The sequence below is a fragment of the Seriola dumerili genome, unplaced genomic scaffold (genome assembly GCF_002260705.1).
Source record: "Seriola dumerili isolate Sdu_G_001 unplaced genomic scaffold, Sdu_1.0 BDQW01000083.1, whole genome shotgun sequence".
Lineage (NCBI taxonomy): Eukaryota > Metazoa > Chordata > Actinopteri > Carangiformes > Carangidae > Seriola > Seriola dumerili.
The window spans coordinates 433,714-449,947 of NW_019174338.1; the positions used below are offsets into that span (position 1 = coordinate 433,714).

General features: G+C 41.3%; 1 protein-coding gene across 1 annotated transcript in view; it reads left to right on the plus strand.

Annotated features, from left to right (window-relative positions):
* The window catches only part of LOC111221308 (plexin-B1-like), a 64,871-nt gene extending 52,126 nt beyond the window's left edge, over positions 1-12,745 (plus strand). Inside the window, exons 18-38 of the mRNA XM_022744663.1 lie at positions 278-414; positions 545-718; positions 1,600-1,834; positions 1,924-2,166; positions 2,834-3,010; positions 3,222-3,370; positions 3,587-3,687; positions 3,783-4,000; positions 4,162-4,340; positions 4,531-4,597; positions 5,023-5,169; positions 5,724-5,898; positions 6,212-6,315; positions 6,430-6,514; positions 7,547-7,719; positions 8,042-8,202; positions 8,559-8,706; positions 9,055-9,119; positions 10,475-10,550; positions 10,682-10,756; positions 11,480-12,745. Coding sequence (XP_022600384.1) covers positions 278-414; positions 545-718; positions 1,600-1,834; positions 1,924-2,166; positions 2,834-3,010; positions 3,222-3,370; positions 3,587-3,687; positions 3,783-4,000; positions 4,162-4,340; positions 4,531-4,597; positions 5,023-5,169; positions 5,724-5,898; positions 6,212-6,315; positions 6,430-6,514; positions 7,547-7,719; positions 8,042-8,202; positions 8,559-8,706; positions 9,055-9,119; positions 10,475-10,550; positions 10,682-10,756; positions 11,480-11,584 — 2,994 coding nt within the window. The 3' untranslated portion in view covers positions 11,585-12,745. The remainder of the gene's footprint in view (positions 1-277; positions 415-544; positions 719-1,599; positions 1,835-1,923; positions 2,167-2,833; positions 3,011-3,221; positions 3,371-3,586; positions 3,688-3,782; positions 4,001-4,161; positions 4,341-4,530; positions 4,598-5,022; positions 5,170-5,723; positions 5,899-6,211; positions 6,316-6,429; positions 6,515-7,546; positions 7,720-8,041; positions 8,203-8,558; positions 8,707-9,054; positions 9,120-10,474; positions 10,551-10,681; positions 10,757-11,479) is intronic.
* Positions 12,746-16,234: the final 3,489 nt, after the last annotated feature.

A 16,234-nucleotide genomic window follows, 5' to 3' on the forward strand; every position in this document is an offset into this window, starting at 1 on the left:
AACTCATCTCCTACATTACATTACTGTAAAAGGTCTGTAGGTTTGACAACAGTCTTAATTAATAGGCCCAAGTGACAAGCAGATTAATTGTTTTACTGGCTGCCTGTGAGGCAACCCTCTAGTGTTTCCCAGAATGCCCTGGTGTCTTATTTATCTTGCCAATAAATCACCCCGCTTAGTATCAGATTATTGATTATACTTTTTTTTCTCTTTCTCTTTCATCTTTGCATCTCATCCTTTGTTTCTCTTCTTCTTATCCTCGTCTCTTCATTATCAGGATCCCGTACTGAGCAGCATCTTCCCCCAGAGAGGGCCCAAGGCGGGGGGCTCGTCTCTTACCATCAGAGGTCGGAGACTGAGGACTGGACACCCAAGTGAAGTCAGCGTCCTCATTGGAGGAATTCCGTGTATGGTGTAAGTGCCTCTAATTAACCATGAACTTCATTATCATGTAAACAGATGATGCATTCAACTGTTTTATATGATCGTTTGTGGGAGAAAATGTCCTTAAATTGGTTAAAAATGTAAAACGTTTTTCACTCAGGCTGAACATCCATGAGGATCAGATCAGCTGTCTGACCAAAGGCAGTAACAGAACTGGAGAACACGGCATCACTGTGCGGTTTGGTGGGGCAGAGCGCCACCTGCAGGGTCTGGTGTATCATTACACCCCCAACCCCAACATCACGACTGCTGCTCCGTCCAAAAGCTTCCTCAGGTGCAGTGGTGGAATGTAACCAAGTACATTTGGGGGGGGGGGGGCACTGTTAATGGTTTTTATATAAGGACTATTTCTTTATTATTTCCACTGAACACTGTCGACATTATGTTCTGTGTGGATTGTCCCGAGTAACGATGACACTGTTTCTGGAAAGAGAATTTTCTAAATCTAACTATTGGAAAAGGCCTGAACACATTTTTATGATATTTTATTCTTTAATTGGCCATTTGAGTGAAACCTGAAACCTTGAGTGGAAAAAGTCCACATCTGTGAAGCACAAGTCCCAAAGACAATAATACAACAATTACAGAGGCCTACACCCAAATACACTGACTATCTACTTATTTACTTATTTATTGGCGTTGAATTTATGGTTCACTACTATTTGTCACCTTTACTTTTATTTACATATGTGATTAGATACTGTAAGTTCCACACCTGTGCCAATGCAAATGTAAAACTGAAAATTCCCCCTAATTATCTACTACAAGGGAATATTGTGATTCTCCAGAGGAAGCCATATTTGGACTTTTACTGCTGACTATAAAACTGTAGCGACAGCTTTGATGCTGCTGGACTCGCCCTGATCTCGGCCTTTTTGTTCCCAGTGACTTTACTGTATAAACCCGGAACCTGTTTGTTGTGCAGAAAAGCATTTACGGTTAATAAGGCTCCTGTGAGATCACAACGCCACATCAGAAGATTTAAATAACGAATGAAGCGTCCGCCGTTTCAAAATTAGAAATCTCAAAAATATACTGGTGTCAATCAACTATGTCTTTTGAAAGCGGCAGTGCGCCATATCAACACTTAAACTATGACGAACAATAGAAGGAGAGTAGTAACTTAACATGAGATTTTCTGTCACTCCTCTGCAGTGGAGGCAGGATCATCAGAGTGTCCGGTCAGAACCTGGATGTGGTCCAACAGCCTAAAATGCGGGTCACCCTCAGTCCTCCTGATACTCTCCCTCCCAGGAGGAGAAGGAGCATCAGTAGGAGGAATGAGGAAAGCCTGACCAGAGGACAGGATCACCAGGGTCCGCTGAGGAGATGGAGGAGGATCGTCCCAGACGCAGACTGTCCTGAGGGGGCTCTCTGTCATGTCAAACAGGTGTGGATATATAATCACACAGAGAGGTAAATGTATCATCCTATGACGTGTGTTTTTTATCATTTCATTGTTCCTGTACTCTCCTCCAGTACGAGTCTCGCTGCACGGTGAACAGCTCCTCCCTCATCATGTGTCCGACCCCGGCGGTGGGTCCAGAGGCCAGGAGAGCCGGGGTCAAAGTTCATTTCCTGCTGGACAGCCTCCATTTTGACTTCAGCACTGTGGGGAATGAAGCTTTCAGCTATGAGTCCAACCCGAAGCTCTACTCGCTGAACCAGAATGACCCCAGCAAACCGTACCACCACAAACCCGGCAGCATCATCTCTGTTGAGGTGGGTGTCAGTACTCGTTTATACATCTACAGCTGAGACTTTCCTCTCTTTACTCAGTGTGTTAAAGTTACCGACACTTTCCCAAACACGCCCTGAATGGTGCAGATGATCTAAGATCAGTTGTAAGGGCCTGAGTTTAGAACAACAGGGACCAACTCAAGACCAGCCTGTTCCAAGTCAAGACCAACAAGTCCCAAGCAGGACAACTGGTCCTAAGTCAAGACAAACAAGTGCCAATACTAAAAGGTTAGGGTTGGAGTCTCAACAATTTTGTGAAATCTCAGTCTTGTTTTGAATCTTTTCTTGAATCCATCTTGTCTGAACCCCTGAACATTTGTGACCCCAGTTGAAAGAAACTGGAACTCTAATTTTTGGACAGAGCCCATACAATCGTAATATACATAATTATAAACACCTTATCTTTCACAAGCTGCTTGCTCTAAGGTCCTCATTCTGTTCTTGACCTTGTTGATCAACTTAAAATATTGATGTGATATGAACAAAGTTTAATGACAGATTCTGACTAATCAAAATGATGGGACACTTCTAGTGTAGTTGAAATCCAAAAACACATTGTCCACTCACAATATTAGGCTGATGGTACAGAGTGAGCATTTCATCTAATGCAGTCTCCTGCAGGACCTCATGTTGTTTCTTCCTCTTCTAGGGAGAGAACCTGGATCTAGCCATCTACAAGCACGAGGTGGAGGCTCGGATAGGGGAGGGGGTGTGTTCGGTCAAGACCCTGACCCACAACCACTTGTACTGTGAACCACCGGCCCAGCAGCCGTCAGTGGCAGCTAGCAAGAAGCAGGACGGCCTGGACAGTCTGCCTGAGTTCACGGTGAGTGAATGTTAGAGAAAATTCAAACTCAGTGCACGTTTGCATTCAGCGTGACCCGACTGCAGCCGGGGGGCCCCTGGTGAGAATAAGCAGATGGAGAATAATGGTTTAGTCAGTAAAGGAACAACAGTGTGTGTTTGCCATACTAAACTGTCTCAACATTGTTTTCTAACTGTTTCACACCAACACGTCTCGTCTCTGCGCTCTCCAGGTGAGAATGGGGAACCTGAACTTCTCCTTGGGCCGGGTGCAGTACGACAGCCAGCCCCAGTCCACATTTCCTCTGGAGGCCCAGGTGGGAGTCGGGGTCGGAGCCTCCATAGTGGCTCTCATTGTGCTCATCATAGTGCTCATATACAGGTAAACACTTACACTTTTCAGTTATTTCACTTCTAATTCCTCTGCCTAACCAGATTGTCCTCAACCGGTTATAATTTTTCTGTGGGTTATTTACCTGAAAATGGGATTTTCATTCATAAAAAAGTCATTTTTTTTCTATACCTGTCTTACGCCTCTTATTGACACAGTAGTTTTTAAAACCTAAATGTTGCCTATGCGTTGTTTGGTGTTTGTCAGGAGGAAGAGCAAACAGGCCATGAGGGACTATAAGAAGGTGCAGATTCAGCTGGAGAACCTGGAGACCAGTGTGAGAGACCGCTGTAAGAAGGAGTTCACAGGTACGATCTCAACCTTCTGTTACTAACCTCCAGAAAATATCATCAGCTCTGAGACTGAGGCTTGTTAATTCAACACCTTCACCTCCCCCCCTCAGACCTGATGACAGAGATGATGGACATGTCCAGTGACTTGGTGGGTTCAGGGATTCCATTCCTGGATTACCGGGCGTATGCCGAGCGCATTTTCTTCCCAGGCCACCAGGAGTCGCCACTGAGGCGAGATCTGGACGTTCCTGAGAGTCGACGGCAGACTGTGGAGCAAGGGCTGGTTCAGCTGTCCAACCTGCTCAACAGTAAACTCTTTCTCACCAAGGTCAGTCACTAGATTGTTTTTGATTGAGTTTGTTTGAGGATGTGAAAACCTTTTTGTTTCTCATGTATAAACTGAAAAACACCACTTTTCCCACTGACTTGCTGTTAAAGGCAGACAAGTTGGTTTTTACTTACATCTTCTTATTCCCATTGTCTCTCCAGTTTATTCACACTCTGGAGGTCCAGCGGACTTTTTCCCCCCGGGATCGGGCCTACGTGGCCTCTCTGCTCACTGTAGCCCTGCACGGGAAACTGGAGTACTTCACAGACATCCTGAAGACGCTGCTTAACGATCTAGTGGAGCAGTACGTGGCCAAGAACCCCAAACTGATGCTCAGGAGGTGAGGAAGACAATCAATTTGTCAGTTTGTCATGTTTATCCTCAGTAGTTCAATTCAGTTCACTTTATTTCTATAGCGCCAAATCATGACATACATTCACATTCATATAGAGCAAGGTTAAGACCTTATGTTATCAGACAGACACCAAAGTATTGAAATGATTTGTTTACATGTTCTTTTCCTTCTCCAGAACTGAATCTGTGGTTGAGAAGCTCCTGACGAACTGGATGTCCATTTGTCTGTTCACCTTTCTGAGGGTATGTTCATCCTGTTCACACCTGATTGAGGAGACCCACCACTGATACAGTTAACAGTCTTTACAGCTGTATTATGATGTGTTGTCTTGTTGTTTTTATTTCCTACTAAAACTTATGACTTTGTTGCTGTTTTTTTTTTTTTTTTTTGCACAAATCAATAATTTGATAATAAACAAAGGACACATCTGTTAAGTTAGAAACACTCTGAATTGACAACATGTGTCACAAAAACTCTGCAGTCAAACCAACACAAATGAAATTCAGCTCATCACTGCGGTGTCCTCCACTCTCAGAGGTTAAGAGAGACCATTTGGTCAGGACACTCATGTAAAGTCTCTTAATAAAATGTTGTTGTTGTTGTTGTTGTTGTTGTTGTTGTTGTTGTGTTAGGACATTGTTGACCTTCCATCTTTCTGCCTGAGCAGGAATCGGCAGGAGAGTCCTTCTACATGCTGTTTAGAGCAATAAAGCACCAGGTGGACAAAGGACCTGTGGATGCTGTGACAGGAAAAGCCAAGTACACGCTGAATGACAACCGGCTGCTCCGAGAGGACGTGGAGTACCGCACACTGGTGAGAACACACACACACACACACACACGTTCACAGTGTCAGTGGTGGGCGGGGGGAAGTCTGTGTCTCCTGTTTGGTTTGTTATATATTGATTTATAGTCATGACCATACAAGCAAGAAAATCAATTGTATACATTACTAAAAAAAAATTTCTACATGTTTTTCTTTTCTTTTCCATATTTTTGATGACATTAAGTTTGTGTATTTGGCACTTAGTTTTAATACTGTTCATTTTACCTGTACCAGCACTTTTTTTATTCCAAACAAAATGGAAATGTAAAATATCTCACTAACTTTATGCCAGATAACAAAAATAACAGAACAGTTGAATGAATCCTGTATTATACTTTATGAACCACTTTTAAAAATATATATATATATTTCAAATTTGAATGACTAAATTACACTGACAAAGTTCACTCAAACCAGTATGGACATCTGTACACAGCTGGACACTCAAACACTGAAACACCCCACAAACTGAAATAATGCAGAGTAGTATATGTATTACAGTGCAACATTTCTATCAGTAACTCCTCTGTTCATCTGTCCAGACACTAAATGTCGTGATGCCAGCCGCGGCGGCCAGCGGAGGCACGACTAACCAGACGGTACCTGCCAAGGTCTTGGACTGCGACACCATCACCCAAGTGAAGGAGAAACTCCTGGAACAAACCTGGAAGGGAACATCCTTCTCCCAGAGGCCACACATTGACTCACTACATCTTGGTGAGTCAGGTTTTTTGGTTTTTTTACACCATCGCGCTTCTCCTCAGCAACTGAGTGTAGTGATAAGTGGGCAGGACGTCACATTAACCTGTGGGCGAGTTTTCATTTTGACTGTGAATATTCAAAACATACAAGAATACCAGGCCTTTCCACGTGCACCTGAATTAATAAAAGAGATCAAAAGTTAAATTGATTATTTTCTCTGTTATTTGGAACAACACACGTGTCATATATGTCTGTGCTGTAACAGCAGATCCTAAAATCTGTACAAATATGCATTTGCTTGATGTTACATAAACACGTTTCCCTCCAGAGTGGCGTGCAGGTGTTGCAGGTCACCTCATCCTATCAGATGAGGATCTGACATCAGTTGTACAAGGATCGTGGAAGCGCCTTAATACACTGCAGCACTACAAGGTCGGTGCAAGACACACACAAACATGCAGTACACACACATATTCATCCATGCATGTGCAGAAGAAAGATGTGTATCACGCGGTCTGAAAGTTGCGATGCAACTGTGTATCGCAGGTCCCCGATGGAGCAACGGTCGCCCTCGTCCCCAGGAACACCAAACATCACCTCCATGACAGCCATGATTACATGCCCGGAGAAAGTAAGTCTCCTGCACTTTTTCTTATAGATTTAACACACACTAGTGTTATTCAGATATACACAGATATAAAGAGGAACTTCTAGGGAGCCATAGTGCCGTGATTGTCCATGGCCGACAAAGAAAGGTGTACCCTAAATAGTTTTTAGTTCAGTAGTGAGGCTGATCCTCAGTAAGTTTTTATCAGTTCTCAGTGGATTGTTATTGCGGTGCAGGATGAAGCTTGACTTATCTTACACAGGGGTTTTGTTTTTTTTTCATGATGATATTGACGCCTGCGGTTTGCACAATTTAACAGGAAGGAGGTGAAGTTAAGGATCGTCTTAAATGTGCATTCAAAATGACCATTAGAGTCAGTACCTTGTAATTTTGAGGATTTGCAATTCTCACAGCCTCTTTCCACTAATCATATTCACTTGGACTGTTAGCAGTTACACAGCTTTTATTTAGAGTAACGTTACGTTTTTTGTCTCAAGTTTTTCTAAAGGCAAACTTCGCACTGTATTATTTGACTTGGGTACAGGGTTAAAATATTGTTTCTATATATATATTGTGAGATGCTAAGCTTATTCATATATGTATGAGGAGTATAAATGGCAGCAGAAAACAATTAGTCACAAAAACTGAATTCAGTGTAGATGCTTTTTTATCCACATGTTTTTTTCATGCATGTATAAGCAGCTGTATCCAGGTCTAATTACTGCTGGAGCAAATGATCAGTGCAGATGTTCATGCAGTCAGCTGTTTAACCAGGAGAGGACGCTGTTTGACTGTGTATACATATAGTATGTTATGTTCAGTGGATGGGATGAAGTGAAAAGCAGCATGTAAAATAAGCATCACTTTTTTTCTTTTTCTTTTTTTTTTTGCATAATTTTTGGCTGTAAATATCATAATGATTATAAAACTGAGAATTTAGCTGAACAAACAACCTAAGTTTGACCTCAGTTTTTGTTGAATTTTTCTTAGCTTGCAGTGGTTCTCAATCGAGCCAACAAAAATATACTCATTCGACTGTTTCTCCCCTCCTACCAGAGACCCCCATGCTGGACGATGGGGAGGAGGGAGGAGTGCGGCTCTGGCATCTGGTGAAAGCCAGCGAGGAGTCTGAGCTGCCCAAGCACAGGAGGGGCAGTCTGAGGGAGAGGGGCGGGGAGAGAGCCAAGGCGATCCCCGAGATCTACCTCACACGACTGCTCTCCATGAAGGTAACGGACATGATGCGAATCGTATCCATTGATACTGGTGCCACTCGGCTCGTATCTGAAAACGTGTTGCCTACATGACCACATTCTTTCGATGAAATGAGATAACCCTGATGACATCACTATAAGATCATCAGGGTTACTTTGTCAGATTTGACAAAGCTCCTCCAGGGACATTATACATCTGTTTTTCACAGCACGGTTCTTCTTATGGCATGTAAACTGATGTTCATGTGTGAAGTCGGTCGAGTGCTGCTTTAATCGAAACGTTTTTTCTTTATTTCATTGTCGTTTCATCTCTTTCACTTTCTCGGCTCTTCCTCAGGGCACACTGCAGAAGTTTGTGGATGATTTATTCACTGCGATCCTCAGCACCAGTCGTCCTGTACCTCTGGCTGTCAAATACTTTTTTGACTTGTTGGATGAGCAGGCCCTGCAGCACAACATCACGGACCCCGAGACCATCCACATCTGGAAAACCAACAGGTAACTGGCCAGCAGCAGCAGCAGCAGCAGCTCACAAGGAGTTTGGGTAAAATGAGACAGTGCTAGAGGCAAGAAATGGGTCACAGGCCAACTTCTGGTGCGCTGCCATCTGAGAAAAGTTATAAACACACACCAATAGAATTTCATCCAAATGTTGAAGAACATCTTGTTCCAGTAAAGCCCACCCACACAGAACATATGGAAAACAGTTTTATATACCATGTTTGTGTTTCATAAAATCAACAAGATACAATTGGAATACACGGACTCTACCAGACCAGTTTAGATCACATCTATCAAAAACATCTTCCGAAGGTTCCTGCGTATATCGTCCTCTTTCCTTTCTGTCCAAACAGTTTACCGCTGCGGTTCTGGATCAATATCCTTAAGAACCCACAGTTCATCTTTGACGTGCAGACCTCAGACCACGTGGATGCTGTGTTGTCCGTCATCGCCCAGACCTTTATGGATTCTTGCACCATCGCTGACCACAAACTGGGACGGGTGAGCTGACCACACCGCGGCATTGTGTTATTCTGCACCACTGTGGCTCTGCTATTAAACAAACTTATCCAAAAAAGACTTGACTACACGGTATACAATACGTTCACTGTATATATGGATAAAGGAAGGGACGGGAATGAGAGTTAATTTACTGTATGGTAGTTAATCACAATGCAAGTGCAGCATTAATATTGTAGGACATTGCAAATTGGAATTTGTAAAACGTGTAAAACCAAATAATAGGACAACGGCTGTAATGAGCCCTCAAGCTGTCTTGTACCTGGTGCATATATTACCTGTCTTATGTGATATTCAGAACACATTTCTCCATTTATCTCCCGTGCATAGGACTCCCCCATCAACAAGTTGCTGTATGCCAGAGACATCCCGCGCTACAAACAGATGGTGGAGAGGTGAGAGCATGGCAGCCAGTCGCCCCACTGACCTCAGGCATAAAAAACACTCTGGAGGAGCGAGGAGGGAGAGAAGGAAGGAGAGAGTGAGGCCTAGGACAATCTGTCAGTGCTAGACAGAGGGTAGACTAAGCCTGCGAGGCTTCCATGCATGGATGGTCTGAGAGCAGACTGCTACACTTACTACTGTCTGCTGCACATTAGACTCTGCACATTACACTGGTGATGTATTAAGGCTTATCTAGACAAGATTTTTATGTAGCAAATATGTCAGCTTTATAAGCCTTATTAGTTTTATCAAAATGAAAAAGAATATGGGCTGCAGAAAACTCTGTTCTATGGTCACCTATTTTCCCATATGAAATGAAACAGCAGAGACAGTGCACATCTTTAAGGGATGGTAAACATGATTACCCAAACACCTCGTCTGCACAGTAAAACTGCTGTCCCAGCTTATATTTAAATCTGCTATACTTAATAGTTTATATTGACAATAGAAACAGTTCCTATGTGTAATGTAATCGCCCCTAGTGATGAATACACAGATTCCTCTAAGCTGTACAGAGCATTTTACCGACTTTCAGCTCATTTTGGTTTTACAGCTCGCAAGTTTAATATTTGTCTCGCTACTCTCTTTGCAAAAAAAAAAAAAAAAAGCTCTGATAAACCCACTGTGCGCTTCGTTAAAGTGGCGCTGTATGTGAAGCGTAATGTGTGGCTGGAGTACTTATTTATGTATGTGTGGGATTGAAGGGATTAAAAAGTTAAGAATCATAGTGGCGATGGGAGATGGAGGCGAGCTGGGTTCTGCAGGGTTGAGAATGAAATGCGAGCCCTTGGCCAACATTAAAAGTATAAATTAAATATGTGCCATTAATATATTAATATATTAATACATATTGAGCACTTCAAAGCTGAGGTCACAAACATACTGTACAAATGCTGGGTTTGGAAGAATACGTTAATATGACATGACTGAACACTGCGTTAACACTCAGCAAACTATGAATTCCAAGGATGATACATGGAAAGCGACTTTTAGCTTTAGTCTTTATGCTCAGTGAGTAAAACATCATGCAACGATGTTTGTCTCTCTCTGACTGAGTTTGGCCCCTGAGGAAAACATCCTCTGCTGTGAGTTGTATAGTTTTACATCAGTTTGTTTGTACATACTGCACATGTTCTGATTTCTGTGCTTTGTATAACAGCTGCTGTAAAATACTACCATTAGATTTCAAATTCATGGTTCAGGTTATTTACTGTAAAATAATAAAATGCAAATACAAAAAGTTAATTTCACCAATATTTACATGCAGTTTTTTCCCCCTTTCCTCTTTCCTTCCCTCTCTCTTCAGGTATTACGCAGACATCCGTCAGACCATCTCCGCCAGTGACCAGGAGATGAACTCAGCTCTGGCAGAGCTCTCCCATGTACGTTACCCGCTCTTGATTAACAAGCTAGTTGTAGAATTTGAAATGAAATTTGCAAAGAATGCAGTTTTTCACAGCCTCCACCTCCTGATCTTTCTTCACCTCTCCATTTTTACTCCCCCCAAAAACAGAATTATGCTGCTGAGGTCAACTGCCTTGTTGCTCTACATGAGCTGTATAAGTACATCAACAAATACTATGATCAAGTGAGTACCACAAAACAAAAACATGACTGTTGGTCTGGGTTCTTGTACTGCAGTTGAGATGCATTTTACTTCCGTTTACATTGGGCTAGCTTGGGTAACGTTGGCTGGTGATGCCGGAGTGTAAACGTCCCTAAATCCAAAGCTTGACAAGCCTGTTGTACCAAGTTAAAGGAACTATTTGTAAGTTTTGCTATTGCTACATAGCCACCATAGCAATAACAGCTGTTAACCTTCCAGTCTTGAAGAAGCATTGCGAGTTCAGCATCAAACCTCATTCCTTTACTCACCAAGAGCTGTCTCCAGAGGTGGGAAGCAACACCAATGTTAACTCTTGTCTCTATCATGTCTTTTCATCTACTGAAATTAGCATGCTAACCAGCTAGCCCCGGCCCCTCTCTCGGCACTTTACAATAGCGACTCACTGTAGCCTCCAATGTGCCGCGAAGACGTAGCACTGCTCGTACTATAACCTCTTATGTTGTAAACACAAAGATGGCTGAAGCTCTTGTCATGTGACTATCACCACCACCTGCTCCCGGCAAGAAACAACGTTTGATGCCAGAGAAAACTTACAAATAGCCCCTGTAATAATGCTAATGTAGGGGAGGGGTTAGCAAACAGTTGCAGAGATGTCCCTCATATTCCCTCAGCTGTTAGCTTTCACATTATAAATGGATGACAACATGCCTTGCAAATCATCCACCTTTTTCCCCCTCCTGTCAGATTATCACAGCTCTGGAGGAGGACTCCACAGCTCAGAAGATGCAGCTTGGTTACAGGCTCCAACAGATTGCCGCTGCTGTAGAAAACAAAGTCACAGACCTATGACCCCGAGGACCGGGCGGATTTTTCCTTTAACCTTGAAGAGAGGACAGTGGTGAGCAACGGTTCTGTCTCCTGGAGAAAAAGTTTTTTTTTTCTTTTTTTTAAGACAATGCAGGACAGAGGAACATTGTGGCACATACCATAATTTTGTTTTTTTTTTGACAGACAAATTTTTAATGAAGGGAGAAATTATCTTAAGAGGATCCATGTTTCCTGACCTATGTGCAGGAGGTAAAGTAATACTCCCTTGAAATTTCCACAGGTCCTGACACAGGGAGGAAACGAGCACTGCTCTGAGCGGAAAAAATGTGAAACGAAGCACATCAAGACAAACGCACTTCCTCTGAACTGTGACACCTCTCATAAGGATTTCCCCACATTGAATTCAAACATAAGGGAAACACAATATGAAAAGAGATCTTTTTGTTTTTCCTCTGACTCAATGTATGTTGTTGGACTTTGTTGACAAGCTGCACAGAGCATTCCTGCAAGTTTACAGCTTCGCTTATTAGTCTTCTGCTGAGGAACGGCTGCTGTAGGTTGGGCTGGTTGTTGAAACGAGGAGGAAAAGGGAAAAGGAGGACTTGAACTTTAACGTCAATAGCTGTGGAATTTTTACCGCATCATTTCAAAGTCTTACACGAAGGACAAACAGATAATGACACTGGCAAAGTGCTGTGGAGGCCTGAGGCGCCTTTTTCTCATTCTGCTTTTAGCTTCCTTAAATCATTCTACCAAGTCTTACTCTGTGCGTGTTCAGTTAGCTGTTGTCGGACATTTTGTTGTTTTGTGTAAACGGTAAACAAGATAGACTTTCTTTTTTTTCTTTTTTTAAGCTTCACATCTCCAGTTGACCTTTTACTGTAATTTATAGATCCTGCCTCATGTAGTTTGAACTGAAAACCAGTGTTTTGTAAAAGTGTTGATTTTTATTTTGTTGAGGACCTAGTACATGAATACTCTCAACTTGCTTTTCATGGTGACCTACTGCTATTGTGAATGTTCTTTTTTCCCCAGGTAATGTTTTTTTATTTTGTATTACCCAAGACAGTTTTGGCAGAGCTTATAGCTAAACTCACAAACTGATCCGTCCTTAAGAAAACCATGAAGTAGGGGTTTGGCGATATGGCAAAAATATCATATCACGATTTTTAAAAAAATAAAATCACGATTTCGATTTTATCACGATCTTACATTGGAAAAAGAAAAACAGACAAATTAGACCAAAGAACCTTTCTTAACAGATTTTATTTCATATAGTCGCAGTTTTGCCTGCATGTGCAAACAACGTAAAGTTTAAGGTAAACAACAACAACATTCTGGTTCGTCGTGTTACCACCCGATGTGCGAACGGTTTCTGTGCAAACTTTGCAGATTACATTTGCTTGCGCTTGATCAGTTGCGGAGAATCCAAACCGATTCCATATAATGGAGGTGGAATTTTTTTTAGCGACCGACTCCGTTTGGCTTTCAGCCATCGCTCTCCATCTGCTACCGCTACACACACAAACAAGGAGGCGGGTAGGAAAGCGCGTCACTGCCCGTAATTCGCTATGATTGGTCGGTCAGGTTGACGACGTCAATACGTCTGGTGCGTCGGTGCATCAGCATAGAACTGCAATTTATAGAATGTGCCCTAGACGATCCCACGATCTCTGCAGTTTGAAAGATCGTCTTCACGTTGTAATCCTTCACGATCTAATATCGTCATATCGCCCACCCCTACCATGAAGTTTAACTACATGTAGACAAAATCAGTAACAGCACTACTGTAATCTTTACTAATTCAGCAGAAAAAAAAGAAAAAAAAAAAGATCTTCTCACTCCTGAAAGACCAAGCCTGACTTATTGGAAAATAATAAAATAATGCACAAAGGAATTGAGGAATAAGTATCTAATAAATGAATTCCACATTATTTATTTTATCCTTCTCTGCCACTTCCGGATTTATTTTCCTTCAGCAGAGTTTGTTTTCTATTTGTGTAATATATTTTATTTCCACGCATATGTGATTTATTTGTCTGTAAATATAAAAATTGGGTCAAGCATAGAAAAGCTTAGAAAAACAATTCTATTTGATGGACCATCTATCCTGAGGTGACGGTGAAATATAATAATGTGGAATTAAACTGCATATTTATACAATTTTTTCTTATATACATTATGTGCATTTTATAGATTTATTTCAATTTCTTTGTCCAATAAATTTTTTAAAATAATTTTCTTTTATTTAAGTCAGGTTTGATCTTTCTACTTCTAAGATGTTTTGGCTACTGTCTATAATATACATGTACATTTTGTTTTACTCGTGTGAGTTGTTTTCTCTTCCCCGTCGTCATTTGACTACTTCTAAGTCCACTTTGCAGTTAATTCAGCTCCACCTATAAATTCAGTTTCTAACTAAGACCCTTCAGTATAAAGGCCTTTTTCACGGTGAAGGAAATTGAGGAAGCTGCTGCCTCTGTCGGATGGTTGTTAGAGCAGGATTGCTGCTAGATATCAGGTTTTCACACAAAGGTTTTGCACCGACAAAACAGCTATGCCCTGATTTGAAGCTTTAATTTTCATTCGTGTTGTTTGGTGTCGGATGGTGCCACATTTTAGCAGTGTTATGGCAGTGCAAAGCTGTATTTCTTATATATATCTTATATAAATTGCTCCCCTTTCTCTTAAGACTTCAATCGGTCAATATGGCTATTAAACAAAGGTGCCTGTGTTCCCTGTTGCTCTGTGATGCCATATGTGAAAGTCTATTCCTAGTTTTTTTCCAATTTAATTTATTGTTTATTTATTTTATTGCATTTGTTGTTGGTTATTATTTTTGGACATTTAAAATAATAATGGTTATGTCCCTCCCGCTCAGATGAAGCATCTGGTGTCATGTTTTTTTTTGTTTTTTGTTTTTTGTTTGTTTTTTTAAAGAAAAGCCAGAGCTTTTGTCAATTTTGTACCTTATGGTGTTTTTTAAATTTTTTTTATCCATTGATCAACTCTCAAGATAGACGTGAGGATAAAAAGTCACAATCAGCCATCTTAAAATTCTGATACAGTTTCAGTCTCATTCATTATGTTGCATCCATTTTACAGGCAGTAGAGAAATATGACTTGTAATGTTGCAAGCGATTACCTTGTACATTATAAAGACATTATTACCAATTCTTTGTCATGCACATTAGTGTTGCTTGTGGCTTACATGTGTATGCAAAGCCCAGTTCTGGTGTTTTACCATTTTCCTGTACAGTAGATACAAACTGTTCTTAAGTAATCCTGACTTTAGCATTCTCTAACTAATTGATAGGATGAACCTAACAACAACTTAATGTGATGCAATAAAGTGGTCCCAATGTTAACGAATGTCTGGAGCTACTTTTCCCGCTACGCTGGGTTGATTACACCTTGTCCTTTTTGTACCTAAACCCAGAAATACATTTAATTCAGCATTTATTTATGCTATTAGTTACAGCTGTTTTTGACGGGTCAGTATATATCGGTCTTCAGAAAGCAGTCAACACTAAGTGATTTGCTACTGACTGAGATGTGATTAGTGTAATGTGAGACTATGATACCATCAGGGTTCAGATTATGGGGAGGATTGGGGGAGTGTGAGTGTGACCCCCCCTTATAAAGACGTGGACCCCCCCCCCCCAAAAGAGGTAAAAAATAATTGCAAATATTACAATATATATCTCATATTCTTGCCTGGAAGAATTTTGTGCTACCATTTCAGACACCTCTAAAGTGGACCATACCCTTTCTTAACCTTGATGTTTACTGCATGTTTCATCGATCTGCCTCACTCCATCAGTGGCTCTCGCCCTCAGATCTCTGCTCCCATGCATTGCACAGGCACCGTAGGTAAATGTAAGTGGCAGTAGCTTACTATCTAGCTTTTTAAATACTCTTTACCTTATCTTCTGAGTTTCTGAATTTAGACTGTGTCAGGCAAGTAGTTTTTCACTAATAATAAAACTGATCATTTTGATTTAAAACATTTTCATTTTTTATATAATTAAATTTTTTTCACCAAAACTGCACTGTTTTGCAAATGATTAGTTGGCCCACTTGAGTACCTTTGCGCCCAGTCCAGTCTAGTTAAGTGTGCCAGTGAACCAACATGCACGATACCAGGAACCTAGAAGTGCTGCAGCTAAATGAAATGCAGTCATTATTGATGTTACTAGTTACACCTGAGCTTTTCCTGTTAGGACATGTCAAAATGTTTCTTATAAAAAAACAACAAGAGAAATATTACAGTACAATTTATAAAGTTACATTGCACTTGGTGTTGTCACAGTAAATCACAGCTAATTCCAGGCTATCCCTGTTTGTTGACACTAATGGGTACACTAGCTTCAGCCAACACATTAACTGCTTCCTGTTGTCAGTGTGCCAGGCTGGAGGAACTCCATACCATGCATGGGCTTCAAGCTGCGGTTCGTCGGGCTCCCTTACAATTCAAATTCCATGTCGTTTAAAAGTAGCATTTAGTAAGTGTAAGAAGATGGTAAAGCAGAGAAATAGCTAAACATTCACCTGCCGTCTAGTGTATGAATACCAGGTGACTGTGAAATCTAGCCACTCCTGAAGCTATTGAATGTGTTATGTGTGTTCAAGTGCTGAACTGAGGACAAGCAACATCAGTGTGTGTGTCTT